Consider the following 22,574-nt stretch of genomic DNA (forward strand, 5'->3'; position numbering starts at 1 on the left):
TAATAACCTCTCTGAATAGCTTTGTTTGAACTAGCGTGCATACTCTCCCTGAAACAGCCAATCCTGGTGTTCTTTTAAACAAGCATGAGTGATGGAGAAATTCCACTACAACCTTAAATGCGTTGTTCCAGTTGTTCCTCTCCGCTGCTCAGAGACTGGGTACAAGTCTGTGTCTGAAAATAAAGATTTCTAAAGTGAATTCATCTAACTTAAAGTTTTAAATGCCCGGCTCTGTTATCCTGGATCTTGTAGATTGGGAATTATTGTTAAATCTGTGTTTCATAGTGGACACTTGGAGCTTTTGATTAACTGTCTTGTTCCCTTTTCCCTTTGCTAAATAGACTGAGCCACCTGAGCTTTTCATTGTGGCCAGAGTTTTCTATTAATCATTACTGCTGGCTTCTTTGAATTCATTTGAGCTCTTCCCTCTTAAAGAGCAAACGCCAGAACTGAGGTAGTGGCTGTGCCAAGCATTCATCAGGTGTAGCATAATCTCATTTATTCTTTCTTGATATTTGCCATGTGTACATGTAAAGTATCCCTGGCCAAACTGTCATGCTAGGAATTCACATTTATCTGGCTGTTAGGAATCCCCAGAGCAAGTATGTTGTTCCCAGCTCAGTTTTCTGTTTTGGGGGGGATGCCCTATGTGTTTTGGTTTTAAATGTATGACTTCACAGTGCTAAAGTGCATTTTGGGTGCTGACTGCCTTGTTAAGCATGTTGCTACTCTGTATCAACAACTTGTCTTCTCTCCTACCTACATATTTGACCAGCATTGATGTTTTCCATTGTTAATAATCAATAGATGTGTTGAGTAGCATAGGAACAAAGGCAGATTCCTCTAGGATTCTATTAAACACAACTTCATGTCCATTCTTTGATTTTTCAACTAATTTTTAGAGCCTGTCTGGTTAGTTGTGGGGTTTTGTTGTGATGTTTTTTGGGTTTTTTTTGATGGTGGTGGTTGTTGTTGTTGATGTGGTTTTGCTTTTTTCTTCCTCCAATCTACCATACACTTTTAAGTGCATAAGGAAAAAAAGCAGTTTCTTTACTGTTACATTCCTGCTTGAGGACTAGAGACTTTGTGTGTTTCTAGCAGTTGGAATCTCCTCCCTTCAGATATGAGTAACTCACTGATTTAATAATTACCCCTTCCCTGATCTGGAACAAAGCATATCTAATGCTCATCTCTGTTTTTTGTTTTTGTTTTTTTTTTTTTTACAATGAAATACGTGTTCTCTTGGGCTGTCTCTTGGGTTACTCACCAGTTACAGCAGGCAGCTGTGCACTAGAGAAAGAGCTGCAAGGGGACAGTCCCGTGTGTTTGGTGTTCCTTTTATCCAGTATGTACCCTTGCAGCTTTCTGCTTCCTGAGAGAAGCAAGTGGACCTGGGGGGCCACGGAGGTGGGCTTTGCAGGCTTGCTTGCCTGGATCCTCTGCCTCTGGAAGTGAAATGGTAAATCTGTAGTACAAAGGCCAGTTAGAAGATGGATTACAGCTGACAAGCCTAGTCAGACTGTATTGACATAAGTTTAGGTTAGAGAGAAGCAACTGCAATTATTCTGCAGTTGGAGATCTTTGTATAAAGTACTGCCCTGGCTGTAGATAGTGTGTGTGTACTCGTTTTTCTGTGGGAGACAGAGGAACAATGACCTTGTCGTCAGGGTGCTCGCCCAGGGGCGTGGGAGACCTGACTGCAGTGCTTGTGTTGCTATTTGAGTGCAGGCTGCAGCCAGTCCCAGTCCCAGATGCACTTATCAGCATGAGGATAACAGTGTATTCCTGTCTCACGGGAGCCTTGTGGAGAGAGAGCTGCTGCAGATCTCCAGGTCCCCAGACACTGCATTTGTACCATGTTTATAAATATTCTGGGAAGATGGATAATACCTGGTGTTAATGCCTTATTAAACTGCTTGATTTTCTTCTAGAAAAGGGTGCTTGGTAGAATGGGAATAGGTGCAAGGGCTTGTTGCTCAGCAGTTCTTTAACGCTTAGGATTTCACTGAAGCTTTGAAAGGAAGTGCAGAAACAAGGTTCTGCATTTGATACAGCCCTGATTGAATGTGGTATTTATTTTGCAATGAGTGATTTCACCATTTGCACTTAAGTTTGGTCTCATTTGAGACAGTCCCACAGGAAGTCCCTGTTGCACGTGTGACGTCAGCCTTTAGGTTTGTCAGTGCCACCATCAATTATGGCAAACTTCAGGACTTTTGGTGGTCGTGGGACTTCATTCCTGGAATCTTCCCAGAACAGCAGGGCTTCAGGTGGGACCGCTGCACTTCGTTTCTCCTCTCTTGCAGGTGTCGAGAAGGCTTTCTTGGAGACTACTGCCAGTACAGAAACCCCTGCGAGAGCAATACCTGTAAGAACGGGGGAACCTGTGAAGCTGCATCCCTGATAGGAAAACCAACCTGCAAGTGTGCTCCAGGATTCACGGGGGAGGAATGCCAGTACTCAGAATCTCACCTCTGCTACGTGTCCCAGCCCTGCCTGAACGGCGCCACTTGTCACCCCCAGGGCCAGGACACGTACGAGTGCGTCTGTCTTCCAGGTTTCACAGGTGGGCTTCTGCATCTGTGCCTCCAGACCCCCTCCTTTGGGAACAGCTTCACCCTGGAATGTGCTGGGGCAGTTGTGATATGCTCTCAAGTTTTCTAGCTCCAGCACAGGAAATGAGAGGAAGTCTGAATGACTTCATGCCCAAAAAAAGCAAAGGGGAATAGGGAATCAGACTCCCTACCCTTTACACGTAAGCAGAAAAATATTTGGATCTTGTGGAGTTGTCCACATGGGAAAACTGAATGCAGAAACTGCTCTGGAGTGGCTGTTAGACTTTGAATTAAGAGTCTAGTTTCTAGAAAAAAAAAAAAAAAGTCAAATTTGGCCAGCAAAATCTTTCTATGGGAAAGCAGTATTTTGATGCCTGAGGGGAAGCATGGAAATTTATTCCTTTCACTCTTGAAGGGGAGGTGGAAGAATAGTGACTGTCAGTGTGTGTAGTGTGACTTCAGGTCATTTTTGTAAATCACAACATTCTATATCTTGCTGCAACCCGGTAAATGGCTTTATACTTTAACTACAAATTCATTTCCATTTCAGATATAATACAGCGAAATGCAGACATCAGTTTTCCTGTAGTAATGTAAAGATTTAATTCAGTAATGATTTTGAGGCAGCGTAAATGAGATATTGTTTTCCACAGAAATGACTTTTTGTTAATCTGCCTTGATTTCCTAAAGGAAAGGAATGCCAGTGGATTGATGCCTGCACATCCCAGCCTTGTGCCAATGGAAGTATGTGCACCGTGTCTGGAAATAAGTTCTCCTGCACCTGCCTGGCGGGCTACACCGGCCAGAGGTGCGAGACGGACGTGAACGAGTGCGCCACGCCGGGCCTGTGCCAGCACGGTGGCACCTGCGTCAACCTGCCCGGCTCCTACCGCTGCCAGTGCAAGCCGGGCTACACGGGCCCGCGCTGCGAGAGCGTCTACGTGCCCTGCTCGCCGTCCCCCTGCCTCAACGGGGGCACCTGCCACCAAACCAGCGACTTCACCTTCGAGTGCAACTGCCTGCCAGGTGAGGCTCCGGAGCGCTGGGGTGTGCAGCCCTGCTGCTGCGCTCCTGCCTGCTCCTCCAGAGAGCTCCTCTCGGGGCTTCTGCGCGCGGCGTCTGCGGCGCCAGCTGGGAGGGACGAATCTCAGCGAGGTGGGCAGCTCTGTAGGATGTTAATTTCTGAGTGCTGGGATTTCAGGGAACGGAAAGGAAGGGAGGGGAAGACGGTCAGAAATTACAAATTTCTCTGGAAGCCAGTTAGAGTCAGAGAATCAAATAGGTAACGACTACTAGGAGGTAGATTCAGGGAGATTAGGGTGGTATCTCATAACACCCATTTGGAATGTGAAATTCCAGAAACATAAGCATCTACAAATGCCTAGTGTTGTGTCAGTAAAGGCCTCAGGTAACTTCAGTGTTTGAAGAATGCACATGTGTCTTTTTCCTTCTCCAGCTGTAGCCCTAAGACACACTGAGTTCTATTCTCTTCTTTTTTTTTTTTTCCTTCTCCAGTTCCTCCAAATCTAACAAGATATCAGTTCCAACTCACCACACCCTTTTTGTCTCCAGATAAATTTTGATTGCTTGTTTTCCGATGCTGTTAGCTGCCCTGGGTTCATGCACAGCAGGGGTGACGTGCTAGCTCAGGATCAGGGCCTGCACTGGTTTTGTCACCTCTACAAGTGGCCGTGTGTCACCTGGTTGGGATGCTGGTCTCATCCTGTCCTCCTCCCTATCCACTTGTCAGGGCCCTACTAGTTGTCTTTGCATATTCAGGGTATTTTTAGGCTGATATTTTTTTTAGTGAGTAATTCAACTCCATGGGAAACTGGCTGTTTGGAAATGCTTTTGACTAGACTTCCTACTCGAGTGTATTGCAGTTTGGCACACACAGACTCGGTGTGTGGTAATCTAGAAAAGTAAACTCTCTTCCCTTAAGCGTGTCTCTGTTGTTCCTGATGTGGAAGATGCAGCTGCCCTATACTTTTTGGGATGAATATAGAGTGGCTGTGTTCTCATGAGGATCATCTGGAGTCACAGGTCTGTGTGGAAAGGGCATTTAGAACTTGTGAAAACTGTTCTCTTTTTGGAGACCCTTTGTCTTGAGGTGTTGGCTCAAATGACCTTAAATGTACAATGCCAACCTTAGTGTCTGCACAATGACTTTCTGGGTTGTCTGAGCAAGCATGTGACTTTGAAGAATTTAGCAAAGTCAGTCTAAAAGTAGGAGGATGGATCATTATTTTTGAAAGTGATTATTCTAACTATGCTTGGAGGGAAAGTGCTTTGAAAGAGTCTTTGAAAATGCAGTATCTTAACTAACCATTGCCCTGGAGGAATTTATTGCTTTTCTGCTTTGCATCTTTTTAAAATGGAATTATAAACCAAGTATCTCTGGATTAACAGTCTTGTCCAGAAATTCAGAATTTCCTTTAAAGCCAGATCTGTTTAGCCAGTTCAAGGACTTTAAGGCCTCTCATGCAGGAGCAGTGTGGTGGGAGGAAGAAGAGAGAAAGATGGAGTTGGAAGGACTTGATCCTGTCAAGCTGATGAGTTTGCTTTAGAGATTCTCTTACAGGGGCACAAGACTGAGTAGGAGCAGATTTTCCCTTAGACAAGTGTGTGGGCTGGCTGAAATACGGTCAGGAAATGGAAATGAGATTGCTATAGTAACAGTTACACACCTACACTCCTCACACGTTTTGGATTATTAGCTGTCTTTTTTGACTTGTTACACAGTGTGTGTAGTGGGGGTGAGTTAATGTGGCTCTGAGAGCCTTTACTTTTCTATTTCCTGTATTTGTTTAAGTTGGCCATGCTGTTTTGCTAGCTTGATTTTATTTTTTATTTTTTTTTTAAACCAGTCATTTGAAAAACAGCAAAAAAGGGAGCTGTTGGAGAGGCCCAAATGCTTACATTAAACTCTCTGATAAAGGCAGGGCACCCAGCCATTTCTCTCCCCCCCTTAGTGCAGAGCATGCAGAGCAGAATTTCTGAAGTGTTGGAAAAGGTTCTGTCTGGGAAGGGAAAGGTCAACAGAAAGAGAAGAGAAATGGTGGCCTGTCACGCCTGGGGGAGATGTGAACAAGGCCCGCTCCTCTGGAAGACAGTGCCAAGATTATGGATGAGAAATTCCACTTCAGACTCCCTCTCTGAATTGGAGCAGTGCCGATGATACTGTGACTATAAATGGAATTGCTCTGGCCCTTCTGGACTGCCTTAAGACGCTGCCATCACTGAGTGTTCTGGCCACAGAGGCAGGAGGCAGTTACATCTCAAACTGCTGGAGTGGTTCTTGATAGGATTTTGCATCTTGTGACCTGTGAAAGTAATCTGAAGAAACTGTGCCCAAGCAGCAGTTTAGGCATAATTAGGCTACCACTGCACTGGCCTTGAAATGGGTTCTTGTTTCCTGTAGATGTTTCCTTCTTAGCTTTTCAGTGAGATTAATCCATGTGTAAATACAGATAGGTGAGAATGAGAGCTTGAAAAAGTAGGAAGAACCTAGAACCTGGAGCTGTGTGTCACAGCAGCTTTTTCTACTGTCACACGAGTACTGTTTATGTACAGTGTAGTCCAGCTGCTGTTTAAAATTCCCAGGTTCTCATGTCACTTGTGGATGTACACAAACAAATCCTGCATTAGGTCATCCATGAAGTCATGTGTGTTAAGTCAGCGTTTGGTGGCAAGCACCAAGTGAAGTTACATACATACACTACTGGTATTGCATCTGTCTGGAAGGTAACCTCATTTTTTTATCCGTTTGGCTTAATCATTTTTCCTCTGGGCTTTGTTGATTTAGGTAGGAACGGGATTGTAGGCAAGTGAGCATGTTAGGTCAATCATAACAGTGTAGTAGTGAAAAAAAAATTCCTTGTAGGAGACGTAACCTGAAGCATTACCAACTCCTTTGAATATAAGAATGAGCTAGTGGTTATAAATATTTGACAAAAAAGGACTTCATTTGGCAACTAACCTTTAATGGAATGTTAAACAAGTCAATAGAGGAAGTTCTTAGCTGGGAAAGTGATTATTCATTGTTATCCATCAAAATAATTACCCATTAACTAAGATAAGGACCCTAGGGAATTCCAAGGGCTTGTTCAGGAAGCGATCTGTCAGGCTGCAGCGAGCTGTTTGTGAGAGCTGCAGCGCTTCCCGGGAAGAGGAAGTAACCTCACGCCGGTTCCTGGCCCAGTGTCACCACTGGGGACCCACACACACGGAGCTCCCAGTGCTGGGCAGCTGGCTTTGGGCACCAGCACCTTCCCTGAGCTCTGAGCTTCTCCACGGCTGCAGCCCTGCCCTTCCAGCTGAGCTGGCTGCCCCTCTGCCTCGAGTTTAGTTCTAGCTCTCTACGTCCCTGATCTCCTGTCTGCAGGCCCTGAGTCTGGAAATAACGGGGCATTTTTCAGGCATGATTTCCTGTCCCCGGTGCTAACTGGGCCTGAAACCTGCCTGGAAAGTCTGAGGTGTAATTGATAGGTTGAAATAAGGCTAAAGGGCCGAGATTTGGGGGGAATTGGATCGGATGCTCAGCAACGGGGTGGAGATTTCAGATGACATAGGAATAAAGTTATCTGCTTGTGTCAGTCTGTGTGCTAGGGGAAGAACAACATGCTGTTAGCAGTGGGAACGCTTTTCCCCTTGAGGTTCTCATTCCTCAGTTTGATGTGCTTTGAGATATGGAGCAAAAGTCAGGATATGGATTGCAAAGTGCTCTCGTGCAGGGAGAAAACACAGGACAACATTTGAGTCCCAGCACAGAGGGGAGCAGGAAACAGTGTCAGGTGTCCAAATACATTAAAACAGTGAGCTCAGTGGCTTTCTGGAAGAGAGTCAGGTTATATAACTGCAAAATTAGATCCTGGGACCCAGCTAGAGAAAAGCTCGCATATCCCAGAGCAGCTTTTTGGTAGTGTAACTGGTTAAAATGTGAAAATATACAATGGCTTGGTGAGATTTTAGTAGTGGGATGACTTCCATGCTTTATTCTGGAAAGAATTGAGCCTCTTTAAATTTGTGTGAAGTACAGTGAGGGAGTTTAAATGCCTGCTGTCAGAAATTTGTTTACTAGAAAGTAGGGCTGGTCTTCATATTATACAAACCGAAGAGATAAGAACTTAAACCTTTTGTCTTTGTGGTTGTGGGTGTATTTCCATGCTGATCACGTGCTGGCATGAGTGCAATATGTGGTCAGTGGGATGATTCCTCCCAAGTTGAAACACAAGCTGATAGGACACCCCTGTGTTTTACAGCTGAGCCTTTGCTCAAGCTCGGTAGCTTTATACACTTCTAAACATGGGGATCTAAAGCTAATTGTTTTCCCTGGTGGCTGTTCCTCAGCAGCTTGTGCCAGGAATGTGCTGCTGTAATGATTGGGACTCTGGGAAAGCATGTTATATTTCCTCTTTCTTTGAAGCTTCCCTACTGTCACAAAATTTCCAGGATCTTGGGTGGAGGTTGGAAGGGCTTTGAAGGGATGGAGTAATATTGAAGGTCTTGTAGTTTTGGGGTTTGTTTTGGTTTGTTTGTTTGTTTGTTTTTTAATGTTGAGTCTGTTGTTCCTTTCTGGTGCTCATGCACTTGATACAGCTTGGAACTTCCCAGCTCTTCTGCAGAGCTGGAGAAGTTCAAGAGATGGGAATGCACATGAATCACCTCCAGTCTCCTGAGAGCAGCAGTAGTCTGGAGAAGCTGGCTCAGAGCTTTATAGTCTCCGTCTCATCTGCCACACAGCACGATCCGTGTTGGACCAGATGTTACTGAGAGGGTCTGTGTGACTTGACGCAGATGCTATGGAAGCATCTGGAACGGGGCATCAAAAGTAGAGGGGTTAAAGCATCATTTTGGATGAGAGAACTGTGTCATGTTAATATTGCATTCCAAAGCAGTGAAGAGGCAGGGCTGGTGTTTTAAATTAACATGTGTGTTCTGGAATCATTTACTTCATCCACATTAGCATGCATTCCACTTGTGCTTTGATAAATAGCTCTCTCATCCAGCAGAAATGGCAGGTTTATTTAATGAAGCATGAAATAAATCAGCAGGGGAAATCAAGGGGGAGACACATCACTGACAGCTCCCTTCCCTAATGTCCCCACTTCTCCTTCTTTGAAAAGGAGAGGGAACTCTAGCGAGAATATGTTGTCAGTGTGTTCATTAGGAGCCTGGATTTTCATTGGGGAAGGCTATCTGATTTCTTCTGCTTTTCAGGCAAGGCTTAGTGTGTAAGCATCACTTGGGTGGTGGCTGATTTGTTGATTGACCGACTTGTCTAACACTGAAGAGAGCCAGATCAGGATTTTAGAAACTCCTTTTCAAAGGAAAGACTTTTCTTTGACGTATCCAAGGCAGGCTGAGCCGAGGTATCCATAAAATGAATGCCAGCACGTTTTTTTGCCATGGGAAAAACTTCTCCTGGCTGATGCTTGGTAGGCAGTGACAAGTTTATCTCATGGTAATCGGAATGCCTTGGTCTTCACTTTGTTTGCTTTGAATGACAGTGCTCCTCAGCCACTGAAAGAGAAACTCCTCATGTCCTTTGGGCTGTGAAAGCACAGTTGGCCATCTCCCCATGGTGGAAGTGTTTCAGCTGTGTCACCTGACCCGCATGCTATTAGCAGAGGCATTCAGCAAAGTCGTGCTAGGTGGGGATCCATCAGGATTAGGTGAACGGGGCAAATGTTTAAAAAAAAAAAAAAAAAAAAAAAGGAGGGGAAGCTGCGTGAGGGGTGAATTCTCTTCAAAAGAGGTTGGAAGCCCTTTTCAGCCTGCTGTTGTTTCTGCTTTGCGCAGGTTTCGAGGGAAGCGTCTGCGGACACAACGTGGACGACTGCCCGAACCACAAGTGCCTGAACGGGGGCGTCTGTGTGGACGGGGTGAACACCTACAACTGCCGCTGCCCGCCCCAGTGGACAGGTACGTCCCGACAGGAGGGTGGCCCTGGCCCCGTGCCCACGGTCGGGGCAGATGCCAGTGCAACCCTTAAAAGAAAAGCCGTCGGCGTCGGAACCGCCGCAGCAAGGGAGAATTTCCCCCTGAGTGGCGCTTCTCGTGTGGATTTGCGCTTGGTAAATGGAGAAATGTTTTCCAAAAGCACAAAACGTGGCTTTGCTCTCGCAGCTGTGGGCATTTGCTGATACGTGTAAGGGTATTTCTAGGTTGGGATAATGGTCGTGTTGGTTACAGCAATGCTGCTGAGAAACAGGGCACGTCTGAAAGGCAGGGGAAGAAGGAGGGGACAGCAGTGCCTATATGGGAAGCTTATGGTTTTGCTACCGTTGTTTTCCTGCTTGACTTATTTTTATCTAGAGTTCTCTGACTAGCAAAGCTCCTTTTGCTTCATAAATGAGTCTGGTTTTACTCAGAGTCTGAAGGGGAAAAAAGCATGAATTTCAAGAAAGTGTTATGCACAATATAAGGAAGCGGCTTACAGGAAACTCAGTGTCGTATTTAGTTGCAAAATGTCTCCATACCTCAAAAATAAACAAACACCTCCGGTTATGGGCTGAGTTTTTTTGAGTCATACCAGTCTTAGCTGACGCACTTTTTCAGCTGAGTATGGTTTTGCCCTTATTTGAAAATCATAGGAGAAAAAAAAGACCTAAAAGCAGTTTTTAAAATGCTTTTTTCCTCAGAGAACATTAGTTCTGGTTGTAAAATGTTTGTCATTAAATGCAAAGGAGGCTGCCAGTTAAGAACCCTCATTAACTTAAAAGAATTATGTATTCTTAAATGAAGTGAAAACCACATGAGAGTGAAGTGCACCACAGCTTGCATAGCTCTTTGAAACTATGTGCAAATAGGAGAAAATGAGTCCTCCCCTCAATGAGCAAGTGTCCTTGCTTCTGTGCTACTTCTCCATGTCCTGAAAGCCCGCAGAAAGTGAAACCTGTAAAGGAAAACATGAGAGCTTGGGTGTGGAGACAACAAACCCTCAGTGACCCCTATAGTCTTGCTCCATCCCACAGAAATTATAACCCTTGCTGTGATTTCTGGCGCCTGTCAGTAGCAAATGGATCTGTCTTCCTCCCAAGCACAGAGGGTGTAATGATCACGAGCATACAGTCTCCAAGGGATTATTCTGGCATCAGAAATTTAGCTTGGCTTACAGGATTTAGGTGGATGTCTGCTGTCAGCCAGGGATGACTTCTGCAACTCCCCTGGAAGAGACCTTGGTCTCTTGGTCTCTCTGTCACAAGCAACAGGCTGTGATTCTGTTTGGTTTTTTGGAAATTGTCTCCCCAGTCAATTCTTTGCAATGCAGTTGTGGTGGTTCCCTCTCTGAACCTCTGATGGGCTCTGAGTAGCAATGGGAAAAGTTGTGAGACAGTGTTGTGGCCTTTCTTGTGCCATCTTTCTCCTGTGTGGATGGCACTTTCAGAAAACCTTGTGGATGTGAAGGATGCTTCCTTCCAGGGAAACCCTGGAAAGAGAGAGGAGCTCCCCCTGCATATGAGGTTCCTGTGGCTCTCTAGCACAGTTTAATGGAATGGGCTTTCTGAGAATTTCCTGGGTTATGGTGCAGCTGAGGTTATCAGTGCAGCAGTGGTTTTAGGTGATGGCTTCTCAAGGCCGTTGTCTTTCTAGGATTAGCTCAGTGTGGAAATAAAAATGATCTCACAATTTAGGAAGCAGCAGCTTGGCTGTTTGAACAGTGAAGGTTATGGAACTGTCCTGTCTGAAATGCACAGTGCAAGTTTCTGTGACTCCTCTCTGTCATCTCAGTAGCATTTTTTGTGAGAGAAGCTTTTTTTTTTTTTTTTCCTGAATGGACTCCAATCTCTTCCCTGCATCTTCAATTAGAGACCAAGGAGGTAAGGAAAACACTCCACATCCAGCTTGGAGACATGAGAGGTGACACTGAGGCAGGGCACAGAGCAGGGAGGATGGATAGAGGACTTCTGCAATAGTTTGGAGAGAAAGATGATGTTTTTTCAAGGTTCAACTGCGGTTGGTGCTGACAGGAGTAAACAATAAAACATCAGTTATTCAGCAGTAAGGAAGTGCATAACTGCAGGTCCATCCTGTACACACAGGGGGTTTATTACATTTTAAATCCTCTCTAAGGTAAGTGAAGAGGGGAGAGCTGAGCAGGCAGCTCTTTTGGAGTCTGTCCTGATACATGTCATAGCTCAAGAGGGCTGAACAGTGAGAATAAACACCTCAGGAAAACAAAAGTTTCCAATGAGATCATGAGGTTAGAGGACATTGTGTACTGCTTAGAAAAAAAAAAAAAAAAGCCAAATACCCATATCTGCAAGGAAACATCAGCCAAAAATGAAAGATGTTAAATTTTCTAAGAATACCTGACAGTGTAGATGTGCTGTCTTCATAGCAGTTTCAGCTTTCAAATACTTGTCAACCATTATTGGGGAAGATTGAGTTCCTCTGCAGTTTTAGTCTTTACTTAATCTTTGTGCTGGGAGTGATGCTGTCTAGTGTTTGTTGATATGGTTTGTGCTTCATGGCACAGAGAAAGCAGTCCCCTTCCTTGCTGGAAAAATCAAGAAGTTTTACTGCATCTGATCAAGACAAGTTTTATATAAAGTAATATTGAAGCAGCCTTTACTGGAGCAGAATCTGTCCCAGTTCCTTTTGGTAGCCATCTGCCTCTTGTAATTCCCTGACAGGTGGTAGGCTGGGCTACATAACTATGCATTCTTTTTAAAAATACTCCTTTTTTTTTTTTTTTTTTTTGCTGCTTGCTCCTACCTTTTGTGATGCTGTTTGCCTTCAATCTTATTTCCTGCTCCTCAAACAGAGCTCACTGCCCCTTTTCTGTTGAAGTGCCTGCCTTCTCATTCTCATTTTGCTGTTTTTTTCCAGAAAGATAAAATCTTGCCTTTTAAAAAACAATGATGTGAAATTCCTGCTGTCACCAGTGTTTTTGTCACCTTCAAAGTTCTCGTATTTCATATGTTTACAGTGATTATCAATCTCATACATTTGTAACTGGCAGGGCAGTCTCGGGTGTGCTTGGGTGAAACTGCCCCGGATCTTTCCTGTTGCTGAATGTTAACTGATTGTTGGTTTGTTTGAAGATGTCTTTATCTTGTCCCAGGATGGGGCCTTTGTTAGAGCCTGTGTGTGCTGGGTCCTTTCAAAGCACGATGGTGCAGATGTGTGATGAAGCTCCTCCTCTCCTTGGAGACAGTCCTGGGTGCTTGTGTGAAAGTGTGAAAGTGTCCATTCCCTGTGCAAGATAGGCCAGAGAATTTGGTGTAAGTGTGGTTTGAGTCAGTTAGCCAAAAATCCTGGCTGACATCAGGATAAAGTGCCATGTGAGGACTGTTTTATGCTGCTGTTCTTCAGCCTCATTGTGGTCTGAGGAGGAATGTCATTACCTTCTCTCCCTGCTCACACTCTTCCCTTTCCCTTGAGCTGGCTCTGGGATTTGTTGGAGTGTGTCACTTTAACTCACTAATCTAGTAAAAAATCCATCTGCCTTTTTTTTTTCCCCTTTCTTGCCTTTTGTTTTTCTTTTTTTTTTCTGGGATCAGGGATTCAAATTCACAGAGCATTCTCACAGGGAGTGGGTGCAGAGGGAAGTGATGGCAGTCCAGGGCTGAAAGTCATATGGAAGGTTAGGGTGTCCCTCTGCACACATGGGAAAACCATCTGAGAATTTAAAGCCTACTCGGTCATTCTATCTACAATTCATCTAAAGAAACAAAGCTTGGTTTAAAATGCACCTGTTGATTCTGTGCACCTCACCTGGGCAGCTTTGGGTCTACAGAGATGTCTTGGGTGCCTGAGTGATTACCAGTACTAAATGCTTTAGGTGCTTATGTTTTTCTTGTGTGTCTAAGGATGGCTCCTGCTCTCCTGGAAGGTCTGCAGTGTTTTAGAGGCTCACCACAAAGCTGGTTTTGCCCGAATCGTGTTTCAGGAGCAGTGCACAGCCCAGAGAAAGACTTGTGCCCTCCATGGAGTTAAGCCTTTTGCACAGTTTGCTGCACCAGAAGCTGTGGGATGAGTCTCTGGGTTTTGGGGACCCTGTGCCACTCTCGGGTGGGTTTTGGAAGACCTGCATTAAAGTGCTTGTGATGCAGCCCTGGCCTGCTCGCTCCCTTTCATTATTTCTGCTCTGTGGCTGGGAAGGCGAGACTCCCATGGCAGTTGTATTTATTTAGGCTTTGTTTTCCCCTGAAAAGAGGGCTCCAGTGAGCTGTATATTTTAAAATCTAGGCGACCTTTGTCTCTAAGGGAAGCACAGTGTGCTAACAGCTGACTCCACCAAAGAGCTCCAGCACTGCAAGCTAGCTTCAGCAGCAAATGTTTGTCTTGAGCAGAAAAGCTCTTCAGGCAGCAGGGCTGTGCTTTTTAATTAAAATAGCTGTTAGCTTGGTCATATGCTCTTAAACACTAGCGCAAGGGTTACTTTTTCTGCAGAGCTTTAGGCAGGAATTTTCAAAGTGGGGTGTTGAGGGTTCGATTCCTCTTTAATTAGAGTAATATTTGCTCCCTGCCTCGGTTTCCTTTGAAAGTCCCAGTCTTAAACTCTGGGCAGACGTGACTTTTCTAAGAAGGGGGATAAACATCAAAAGGCTAATATGTAACATTTTAATTTATGATCATATGCTCTGGTATTTTGTTTCTTAAAACTTTCTTTGCCAAATTCCACTTTCCTCAGCTTCTGTGTCACCAGAGTACACAGTGACAAGTCATGTTAGTTTAGTGTTCCAAAAAATGCTGCCTTCTTGGAGTACTTAGAGGGCCAAAATGTAGAGGAACTAACTCTGAGAGTAGGTGACATGGATGATAAATATTGAACATGCCAGTCTCCTAAATCATTAAATATACATCCTTGCTATTTTACGGGGAGTGTTGATGGTTATGTGCCAGAGAGCCCTGTCAGGGCTGTTCTCCTGTCCCTCCTGGTGATCCTAGATGACGTCCCAAGACCTTTGTGTGAGCTCAGGCGGGCTGGGTCCCGCTCCCATGAGAAGTGCAGTCATCTTCCCCAGCAGTGCAGCAGGGATCAGCTTCCTGCTGCTTTTCCAGGCCTTATTAAAAAGCAGAGTGGCCTCTTTGGGGCTGGCTGGGATCTGTCTATGCCAAGGCTGACGAGTTGGCTGGTGTCACTGCAGCGCTATCTCCAAGAGACAGCTCTGACAGAGGCCAAGAGGGATCATGATTCGTTTTCTTCCCTCATGTTTGAACTGGCAGATACAAAGGGAGCAGGGAGCACGTGGCAGCCTCCAGAGCTGGCAGCTCCGAGCCTGAGTGTACAAATGATTCGAAGTGCTGGACACAAACAGACTTTATCCTGCATGTTGTTTGTTTCTCTTGTGGCCCTTGGTCTCGGTGCCGTGCGGAGGGGATGGATTCCAGAGGCATTAAAAGTTACACCCTTGGTCCTTTATCCGGCATGCATTGTGGAACACCTACCACAGCCTCCTGTTTGCCTGGTGCTGCTTTTCATTTCCAAGCCTCGGGTGGGAGGCAGCAGCAATAAAACACCTGAGGTGTTAACAGCTGAGCTGATCCGATGACAGAGTGGCAGCATCCAGCTCTGCCGCCTCTTCCCTCGCGCCTTTGGTGGCTTTCCAGCTGGGGAAGTGCTCTTAGCAGTCAGATGTGCCAAATGATCTCTTATGGAGATGTCCTTGGGTTTTCAGTACCTCTTTTATGCGCTTGGCACTAAAACCAGATGGGCCAGACCCCTCTGGTGGGGCTGGGTCGGTGGATGTCTGCTGCGAGACCAGACTAATAGGTAACAGTTGTTACATCTCCAGCTGACTTGTTTCTGGCAGTTTCTGTCCCTTCCCTTGTACTTAAAATGAGGTGATTTGTCTTTGGGTAATTACTGAAGATGGGTTGCTGAGATAGCTTGAGAATATGAAGCTTTCATTGTCAGTTTTGGCTCCTGCTGTCGAATTTTTTTGCCTTGCAGATCTTTTCACTTGTTTGGTATTTCCCTGATTCGCTGGATTTTCCAGAGGAGGTAAAGAGACGGACAGAGCAGACAGTAGCTTGGTGATGTGTATTTCCTGTGGGCTACTTCTCTGTCCTGCTGCTGTTCCCAGTCACTTCACCTGCCACCACCATATTAAACCAGTCTGTCATTAGTGCATCAGTTTTAATGAATTTTTTAATGAATTGTGTTCTGATCACTTGTATTGCTGCCTCTGAAGGGCTTGGTCAGGACTGCTCTCTCTACCCAGTAGTCTGTGGGGAGTGATTTAGGGCAGTATTTAATGGATCAGGCCGTGCATAAGTCTCTTAAAGCCCAGAGTTTTGTATTTGGGGCTTGTAAAATCCCTTGTAAAAGCCCATTAGTTCCACTGCATGCTTCCCAGTGTGGTTATGAAATTAAACTCTTTTCTCTACCATATTAACCTAAAATAAACACAGATGCTTGCTCTGCTCATTACAATTATAGATTTGTCTTCAAGTGTTCAAATTCTATAATAAGCTATTAAATTTTATTATTTCTTTGACGTTATTTGACATCTATTTGTGATCAAATGAAAACAAAACCAAAAAACCTCAGCACCTGAGGTTTGGGAATGGCTGCTACTGCTTTGCTGCTCTGGAAGAAAGATGCTGCGAGATCCTGGGGAAGGAGCACATTTTTGAGAGCTGAGATGCCTGTTCTTCAGAATAACTCCTGAAAGGGGAAAATAGTTGGCTTTAGTCCTTTTTTTCTGGGGGAGCCACTGTAAAACTTAAGCAGGGGAGACCTTTACCAAACACACGTGCAGCTCTGGCAGGTGCAAACAGTGCAGTCCATGGAATTCTGTGTGCCCCTGAAGCCCTCCTTGGGGCTGAAAGTATCAGTGTGATTTGTTGGATTGCCTGCAGGGAGCTGTGGAGGTGGCTTTGTTGGAGGGTCTAGAATTTGGATGTGATCTGGGCGTCACACTCGAGATCCCTTTCAGTATTCCCTGTTTATTGCTCGGGACATTTTGGTCTGGATAAAGATTCTCTCCTCCAGAGAAGTTTGCAGTTCTCTGCTTTGAGATACCTACTGTCAATAAAGCAAATTATGTACACAATCAAATATTTTCTTTTGTAGACTTTGCCATGTGCTGCGTCTTCCCTGCAATAACTGATGCATTACACTCTTTATTAGCTCTCTTTCTCCCTTTGTGGGTAGCAATTCCTTTGTAAGTCTCCTAGGAAGTTCTCTCCAGTGGTCTGTCAGGCTAGGAACTCTATCTCCTTTTCATTCAGAGATGGTGGCTCCAGTACTGCAGAATGTATTCCTGACAGAGGCTGTGCCATCCCCATTGCACAACCGGTGTTTGCATTAGTTATTGTTCCTTGCAGTCAAATGTCTGCTCAGCGGTGTTTGTTTTGCTGATTAAAGCTGTGATTGAGCAGAGGTCCCTGCTGAGCTCTTCTAGGGAAGCTGGTGTTTCTTCAAGGAGTGCCTAACCCACACCTTCTGCAGCAAGTCTGTTTGCCTTTGTATTTTCCTTGGCTTTTGTGCCTCCAGCCTTGCCTGCTGTTGTGCTGCCCAGCAGCCTCGCTTGGTTGAGTCTGTCTGAAATCCCTGGCTTCCTCTTGGAAAAGAGAAATGCTATTTTGTTAAAGCCGCCACTGCCTACTGTTTCATCACCTTCTAGGTCATTAATTAGACACTCCAGTGCCTGTGTGCATTAAATGTTGCTGAACTGTTTCAAGGAGTATGGAGAGTTCTGTGGGTTAAAGATTGAACTGAATGCTTTTACAAATACACAATTCAAAAACATGGGAGCTAGAGTATTTTTCATAGGTACCATTTTCCTGGAAGGCTCAATGGCTCCATGCAATTTTTCCCTTTGTTTGCTGAGGAGGCTCACGCAGGAGCATGAGGAAGCTCACATAGGAGCATGAGGAAGCTGAGCTTTGAGCTGCTGGATGCACGATGGGTTACACTGTCAATGCAGACCTTCTTCTTGCGTTGCAAGACAGAACTGGGCAGAGGAATGTCCTTCTGCAGCCAGCAGTGGCCTGCCAGCTGGCATCCTGAATATGCACACGTGTGCTTAGAGAGGAGAAGAAACTGCATGGTCCTTTGGAGTGTGGCACTGATGACCTTCTGCCACGATTAGATTTGGCCATGTATACAAATACTGTTCCTTATCTCTTAGCCCCTTCTTGAGTCTTGATAAGATGCTGTTCACCTTCTCACTTAGTAGTCCTTCGAAACTTGGATTAAAAATGCAAACAGTTCTAATGAGCCATGCTTTGTTGAGCTGTGCTGATGGCATTCAAAACCCATACAGCAATCTTTGGAATATTTTATGAATTAAGCTACTCTTTCAAAGAGTTGTCATCTAGATCTGGTTTATAGTTCCCAGGTGGCCCTTGCAGGAGAGCTAGTGACCTCTTCCCTGTGTGCTGTGTCTGAGATAAGTGACAAACTTCTTGAGCTACTGAGTGGATGGTGGCATAAAAGCTTCTTGAAACCTGGTGCTCCGTTTCCAGTGGGTCTCTTAAGATCCCAAGGACCTGTTTGTGAGCCTCACCAAGTTGCCTTTCCAGTATCACTAATCTTGTAAGATATTCTGACTTCCAGTTCAGTCTGAGCCCAGTGCTGGGATGGTTGTGACTTTGAGAGAAATGGGATATTGCCATCTCCTCCCAGCTCAGTTTTCAAGCAGCTGATTTTTCTTTTTTTTATTCAAGGCACAGGAAAATATTTGCACCCTTTGCCCTACAAAATGTTTTTAGTGATTAAACTGTATTAGATCTGCTGTCAGGAGCTTTAGCCTCAGATATTCCAGCTGTGCATCAGCAGACTTTCCTGCTGTGAAGAGGCCAAGAAAATGTTCTCCTATTTTGGAAAGTCTGTTCTGCTAAAGATGAAGTCCTCTGCTTGAACTGTCTGTGGGTCCTGCATTCAGCTGCAGGGTCAATGCAGCTGGAACTGAGGTTAATGCCAGCCCTCTAAGGTTTGGTAGGATCAGCTTTTTGGAGATGTCTGGTGCTGCTTTCCAGGGTGGCTGTTTCACTGACTGCCGTGTTCAAGCTAATGCTCCTCACTTTTGGTGTAGCATTGTTCTAATTTTGTGTGCTGCTTTACCTGCATCAATCAGGCTTTGTTTTCTTTCCAACGTAAAGAAGGAGAAGGGCTGGCTGTTTCCCATCAATGAGATCTGGTACAACTACTTGAGGGAGGCCTTGAACCCTGTGTCTGCCAGAAGAGAAGCTCCTGGAGTTCCTTGCAGTTCCCGAGGCTCTGAAAATGGGAGCAATCAAAGCAGCAAACATGTCTGACTTACTCCATAGGGCTTTTCTGAGGGGAAACATGCAGGAAGTAACTTAGTTTCATAGTGGGCAAAAAGTGCTAAGAGTTGAATGCTGTTCCCTTTTTCTACTTCTAGTTTTCAATTTTGAAATACCACATGGGACTAGCTGTTTACTTTGTACAAGGTCACTTAGAACCTGAGTCGGCATTTTACTGATTTCCCAGGCTCTGCAAATATCAAGGTCAGGCTAGGTTTTCGTTACCTTCTTGGAGTAAGTTGTGTTTCCTTTCTTGTTGTCTTTTATGTGTACGTTTCCACATTTCCATCAAAGTATTGTGCTGTAAGTATATTCACACTTCACTAGTTCAGCCTGTGTCTTTTAGAAATGTAATTGAAACTAGTGAGAGCACAAGGAAAGAAATACCTACACGAACGTGCAGCTGGATGAATTAACATTCAGTAGTTGTAGCATTCAGGAGTGACTTGGGCTATGGACATGTGTATTGCACTGTGCAGTTTGTACAATCCAGAATGGACTTTGCCCTTGGAAGCTGAATTTCTGTTCTGTGGATGAAAGACTTAATTCTTCCTAAAACTCTTAACAAGCAGAAAACAAGCTTGCCAACTGCATGGCCACAAATAAATATGTTTATTTTGTTACAGTTAAGTCAAAGCAGCGTCCCATAAGTAAATTGTTTCGGAAATGAGAACTCATCTCATTTGATTTTAAATCTAACTAACCTGGCAGAGAGAAGTCTTCAATTAGGAACAAGGTCTTTTCATTAAAATACTCAATAGTAAAATGCAATAGTTAATTGTTCATTTATGCCTCTAATATATTGAATTGGATCTCCTTTGTTTTTAAAACAAATTGCATTAAGGTGCAACTGGTTCATGTTCATAATTAAGCACAAATAAAATTGTATTGCAAAAGGGGCATTAGAAATTGGAGAAGCCAAGTGAGGACCAGATTCAAGGAGCTCAAATGTGGTATGTGTCTTTAAAATACACTTCAAGTGCTTGAAGAAGTTTAAGCTCTGTATTCTTCTCTTGTGGAGGCACCGATTGACCTTTTTAAAGTTCGTTTTAGTTTAGGGCTGCAGGAAAATGGAATAGCCAAGAACATAGGTTTATTGCAAGGACATCAATGATGTCACTTGGTGCTGTCCTTTCTAGAAGTGGAGAAAGTAGTAACAAAATACTAGTACTAGTAAAAAAATACTAAAAAAAGGCCTGATTGTTCGTATTGCTAGTGACACTCGAAATGGGAAGTCAGAGCCAAGCCCTGATAGTTTATATTAGTTAGCCCATCTTTGCATAAAAAACCATCACAAACAACAATAAGAAACGTCCCCCAACAGCAAAAAAGATACAAATGAAAAGCATGTACTCCCATGCTCAATCACCCTCACCAAAAGCCCAGAGAGTGTTGCATTTCATGTATGGAGTTCTGTTCAGCCAGTCAAAAGGCAAATGGTTTTTTTGAGGCACCACACTGTGGAGTGCTGTGGCTGAAAACCTCTTGGTGCTTTGGAGGCAGCAGCTCAGGCTGGCTGAGCCAAAAGGATGTGAGCGCTGCGAGGGTTCCTCAGAGAGTGGGAGTCCTTTGATCTGGGCTGGGCCCCCTCCAAGAACAGAAGGAAAATCACTTTTATAATAAGCAAATAAGGCCTTGATTATTTTTTCCTGAAGGGAGTGGATTGTGTTGAGCTGCGAGGTACGTGTGACTGCTCGGAGCCAGCCCCAGCTCTCTGACTCCTTCCAGGGTGGCCACTGATAAGGCGGCACTGAAAGCTCCTGAACAAAACCACTGCTAGTGTGACAAATGCATGGTTGGTTTGTTCATAATGCACGGAGGTGTTTTACAGATAACAACAGCAAGGGATCGAGTTCTCCCCAGCTCTTTCACCGAGCAAACCGGGAATTGAAGATTAATTCTGAAAACTCTACTGTAATTACCATCGCTGTCGAAATTTTGTTACGGTTTTCCAAGTGATAAAGTTATTGTTGTGAAGTAGTCCTACAAAAGAATGGAACATACGTACAGAACACAGTTGTGCAACTTATTATTAAAAGAAATAAATTATTTGCCCCTAAGTGGGAAAAAAAATAAAATTCCAAGTCTCATGGGATCAAAGGCTGGGATTTATGTAAGTACTTTGAAAACAAAAGGAATCGTGAGTATAGTAGATAGAGATGGTTAAGTTTGGACATTTTTAGATTCCTGCTCAGGATAAATGTTTCGGTTTGTACTGGAGGAGGGTGTGTCTGTGCTCTTGCATCATTATTTCTGTGCTGTTAATAAACCATGTGACTTATCAACATCTGATAAGTATTTTTAATCTGGAAAGCCTGAATAAACTGGAGCCCAGGTGCATTGGCAGAGAAGACCTGTGGCCTGCTCTTGAATTTCTTATTCTTGGAATATGAGGAGAATTCCATGCAAATGTAAATGTGCAGCAGATAGAGTAGCTGGGGAAGAGAAATCTTGTGGTAGAAGAACATTTACTGAAGAGCCTTGACCCAAATAACAGAAAGCTGCTGGAAGCCAGTGGGAGAGGAGGTGGTGTCAGCTGGGCAAGAGAGGAAGGTCACATCAGACAATCAAATCTCACTCTCTGATAAAGGGCCATCTTCTGATGCTGTGTGCATCCTAACAGTGTTTTAGGAAGTGTGGCAAAAGCAAGTTACCAAGAAGTGTTAAAAAAAAAAGTCAAGCTTTTAGTGCTTAGAGAGTTTTTAATGTAACTGAAAGGAGAGAAGAAATAGTTTATCAAGAAGGAGATTGTGGACTGTGACCAGTACTCTGTGGTTGCACATGTGTACCCATATGCCAGCCTGGGAAGAAATGGGCTGGTGCTCGTGAGGCTTTATCTGTTCAGGAAACCCAAAATGACTTGAAACTTCAGCTAAACAATTTTGGCTTAAAAGTAAACTGTGCAACTTTAATGGGAAGATGAATAACTGTTGAAGCAAAATATTATTGCAAGTGGTAGGTTCTCCAGATTTTGATGTCAAAGCAAGATGGATTTCAGCAAAAAAAATACTTCATTAAATGTGAATTGCTGAGCTTTCCATAGATGTGACTGTAAAGTTCAACATCCTTTGAAAATTATTTCATTCCTACTGGTCCTTTGGTCCTTTTCCTTAAATCTCCCTGAGAGTGTACATTTGTTTTCTTCTCTCTAATATCTCCGGTCGTAAGAACATTTTTAGATTACTTATTTTGTTACTGAAAAAGAAAAAATGTCTCTACAACCAAGACCCCCCCAAGTATTTGTGGTTGTCTGTACAATACCTGGGGCAAGGCAAATTAATATTTCAGGTGGGAGAGTTTTAAGAATTCTATTCTTCCTCACTGAGTAATCATCATCGAATAATTATACAGGAAAGAATTAAGTTCTCCTGACAAGGGTGACCTTGCTGCTGACCTGTTGATACTCCTTTGGCCGAGATTTTCTTGTCATGCCATCTTTTCTCCTAGTCCCTCTGGCTGCCCTGTAGGCAGCCCTTCATTCTTTCTGCTTCTCACCTCCTCGCAGATGTATCTGCAACGTGCTGGAGGCTGCCTGCTGGCTCATGCACTGCACCTTTTTAAAGCCATTCTTTTAAAAGTCATTCTTTTAAAGTCATTTGCAGCCCAGCTCCTGCTTTGGGGTCGTTTAGGGATGCTGGTTGTCTTTGCCCGATTTGATGACAGCGCTGTGAAAGTTCTGGCACTGGAGTGTGCTGGAATTGAGGAGCAGCCATCGGGGGACTCCAGCGTTCCCTTTGGCCACGTTGCCTGTGCGAGAACCTCCTTGAGTCCGAGCATCTGCCATTAACCCTG

General features: G+C 44.3%; 1 protein-coding gene across 2 annotated transcripts in view; it reads left to right on the forward strand.

Moving 5' to 3' along the window:
- The window catches only part of NOTCH2 (notch receptor 2), an 83,010-nt gene that overhangs the window by 17,130 nt on the left and 43,306 nt on the right, over positions 1-22,574 (forward strand). For both annotated transcript variants that reach the window (XR_005257747.1, XM_038143974.1), the window contains exons 3-5: positions 2,307-2,566; positions 3,246-3,581; positions 9,357-9,479. Coding sequence is in view for 1 of the 2 variants with exons in the window: in XM_038143974.1 (XP_037999902.1) it covers positions 2,307-2,566; positions 3,246-3,581; positions 9,357-9,479 (719 nt within the window). In the remaining variant the exon portion in view is untranslated. The remainder of the gene's footprint in view (positions 1-2,306; positions 2,567-3,245; positions 3,582-9,356; positions 9,480-22,574) is intronic.

Source organism: Motacilla alba, chromosome 8 (genome assembly GCF_015832195.1).
Source record: "Motacilla alba alba isolate MOTALB_02 chromosome 8, Motacilla_alba_V1.0_pri, whole genome shotgun sequence".
In the NCBI taxonomy this organism is placed as follows: Eukaryota; Metazoa; Chordata; class Aves; order Passeriformes; family Motacillidae; genus Motacilla; species Motacilla alba.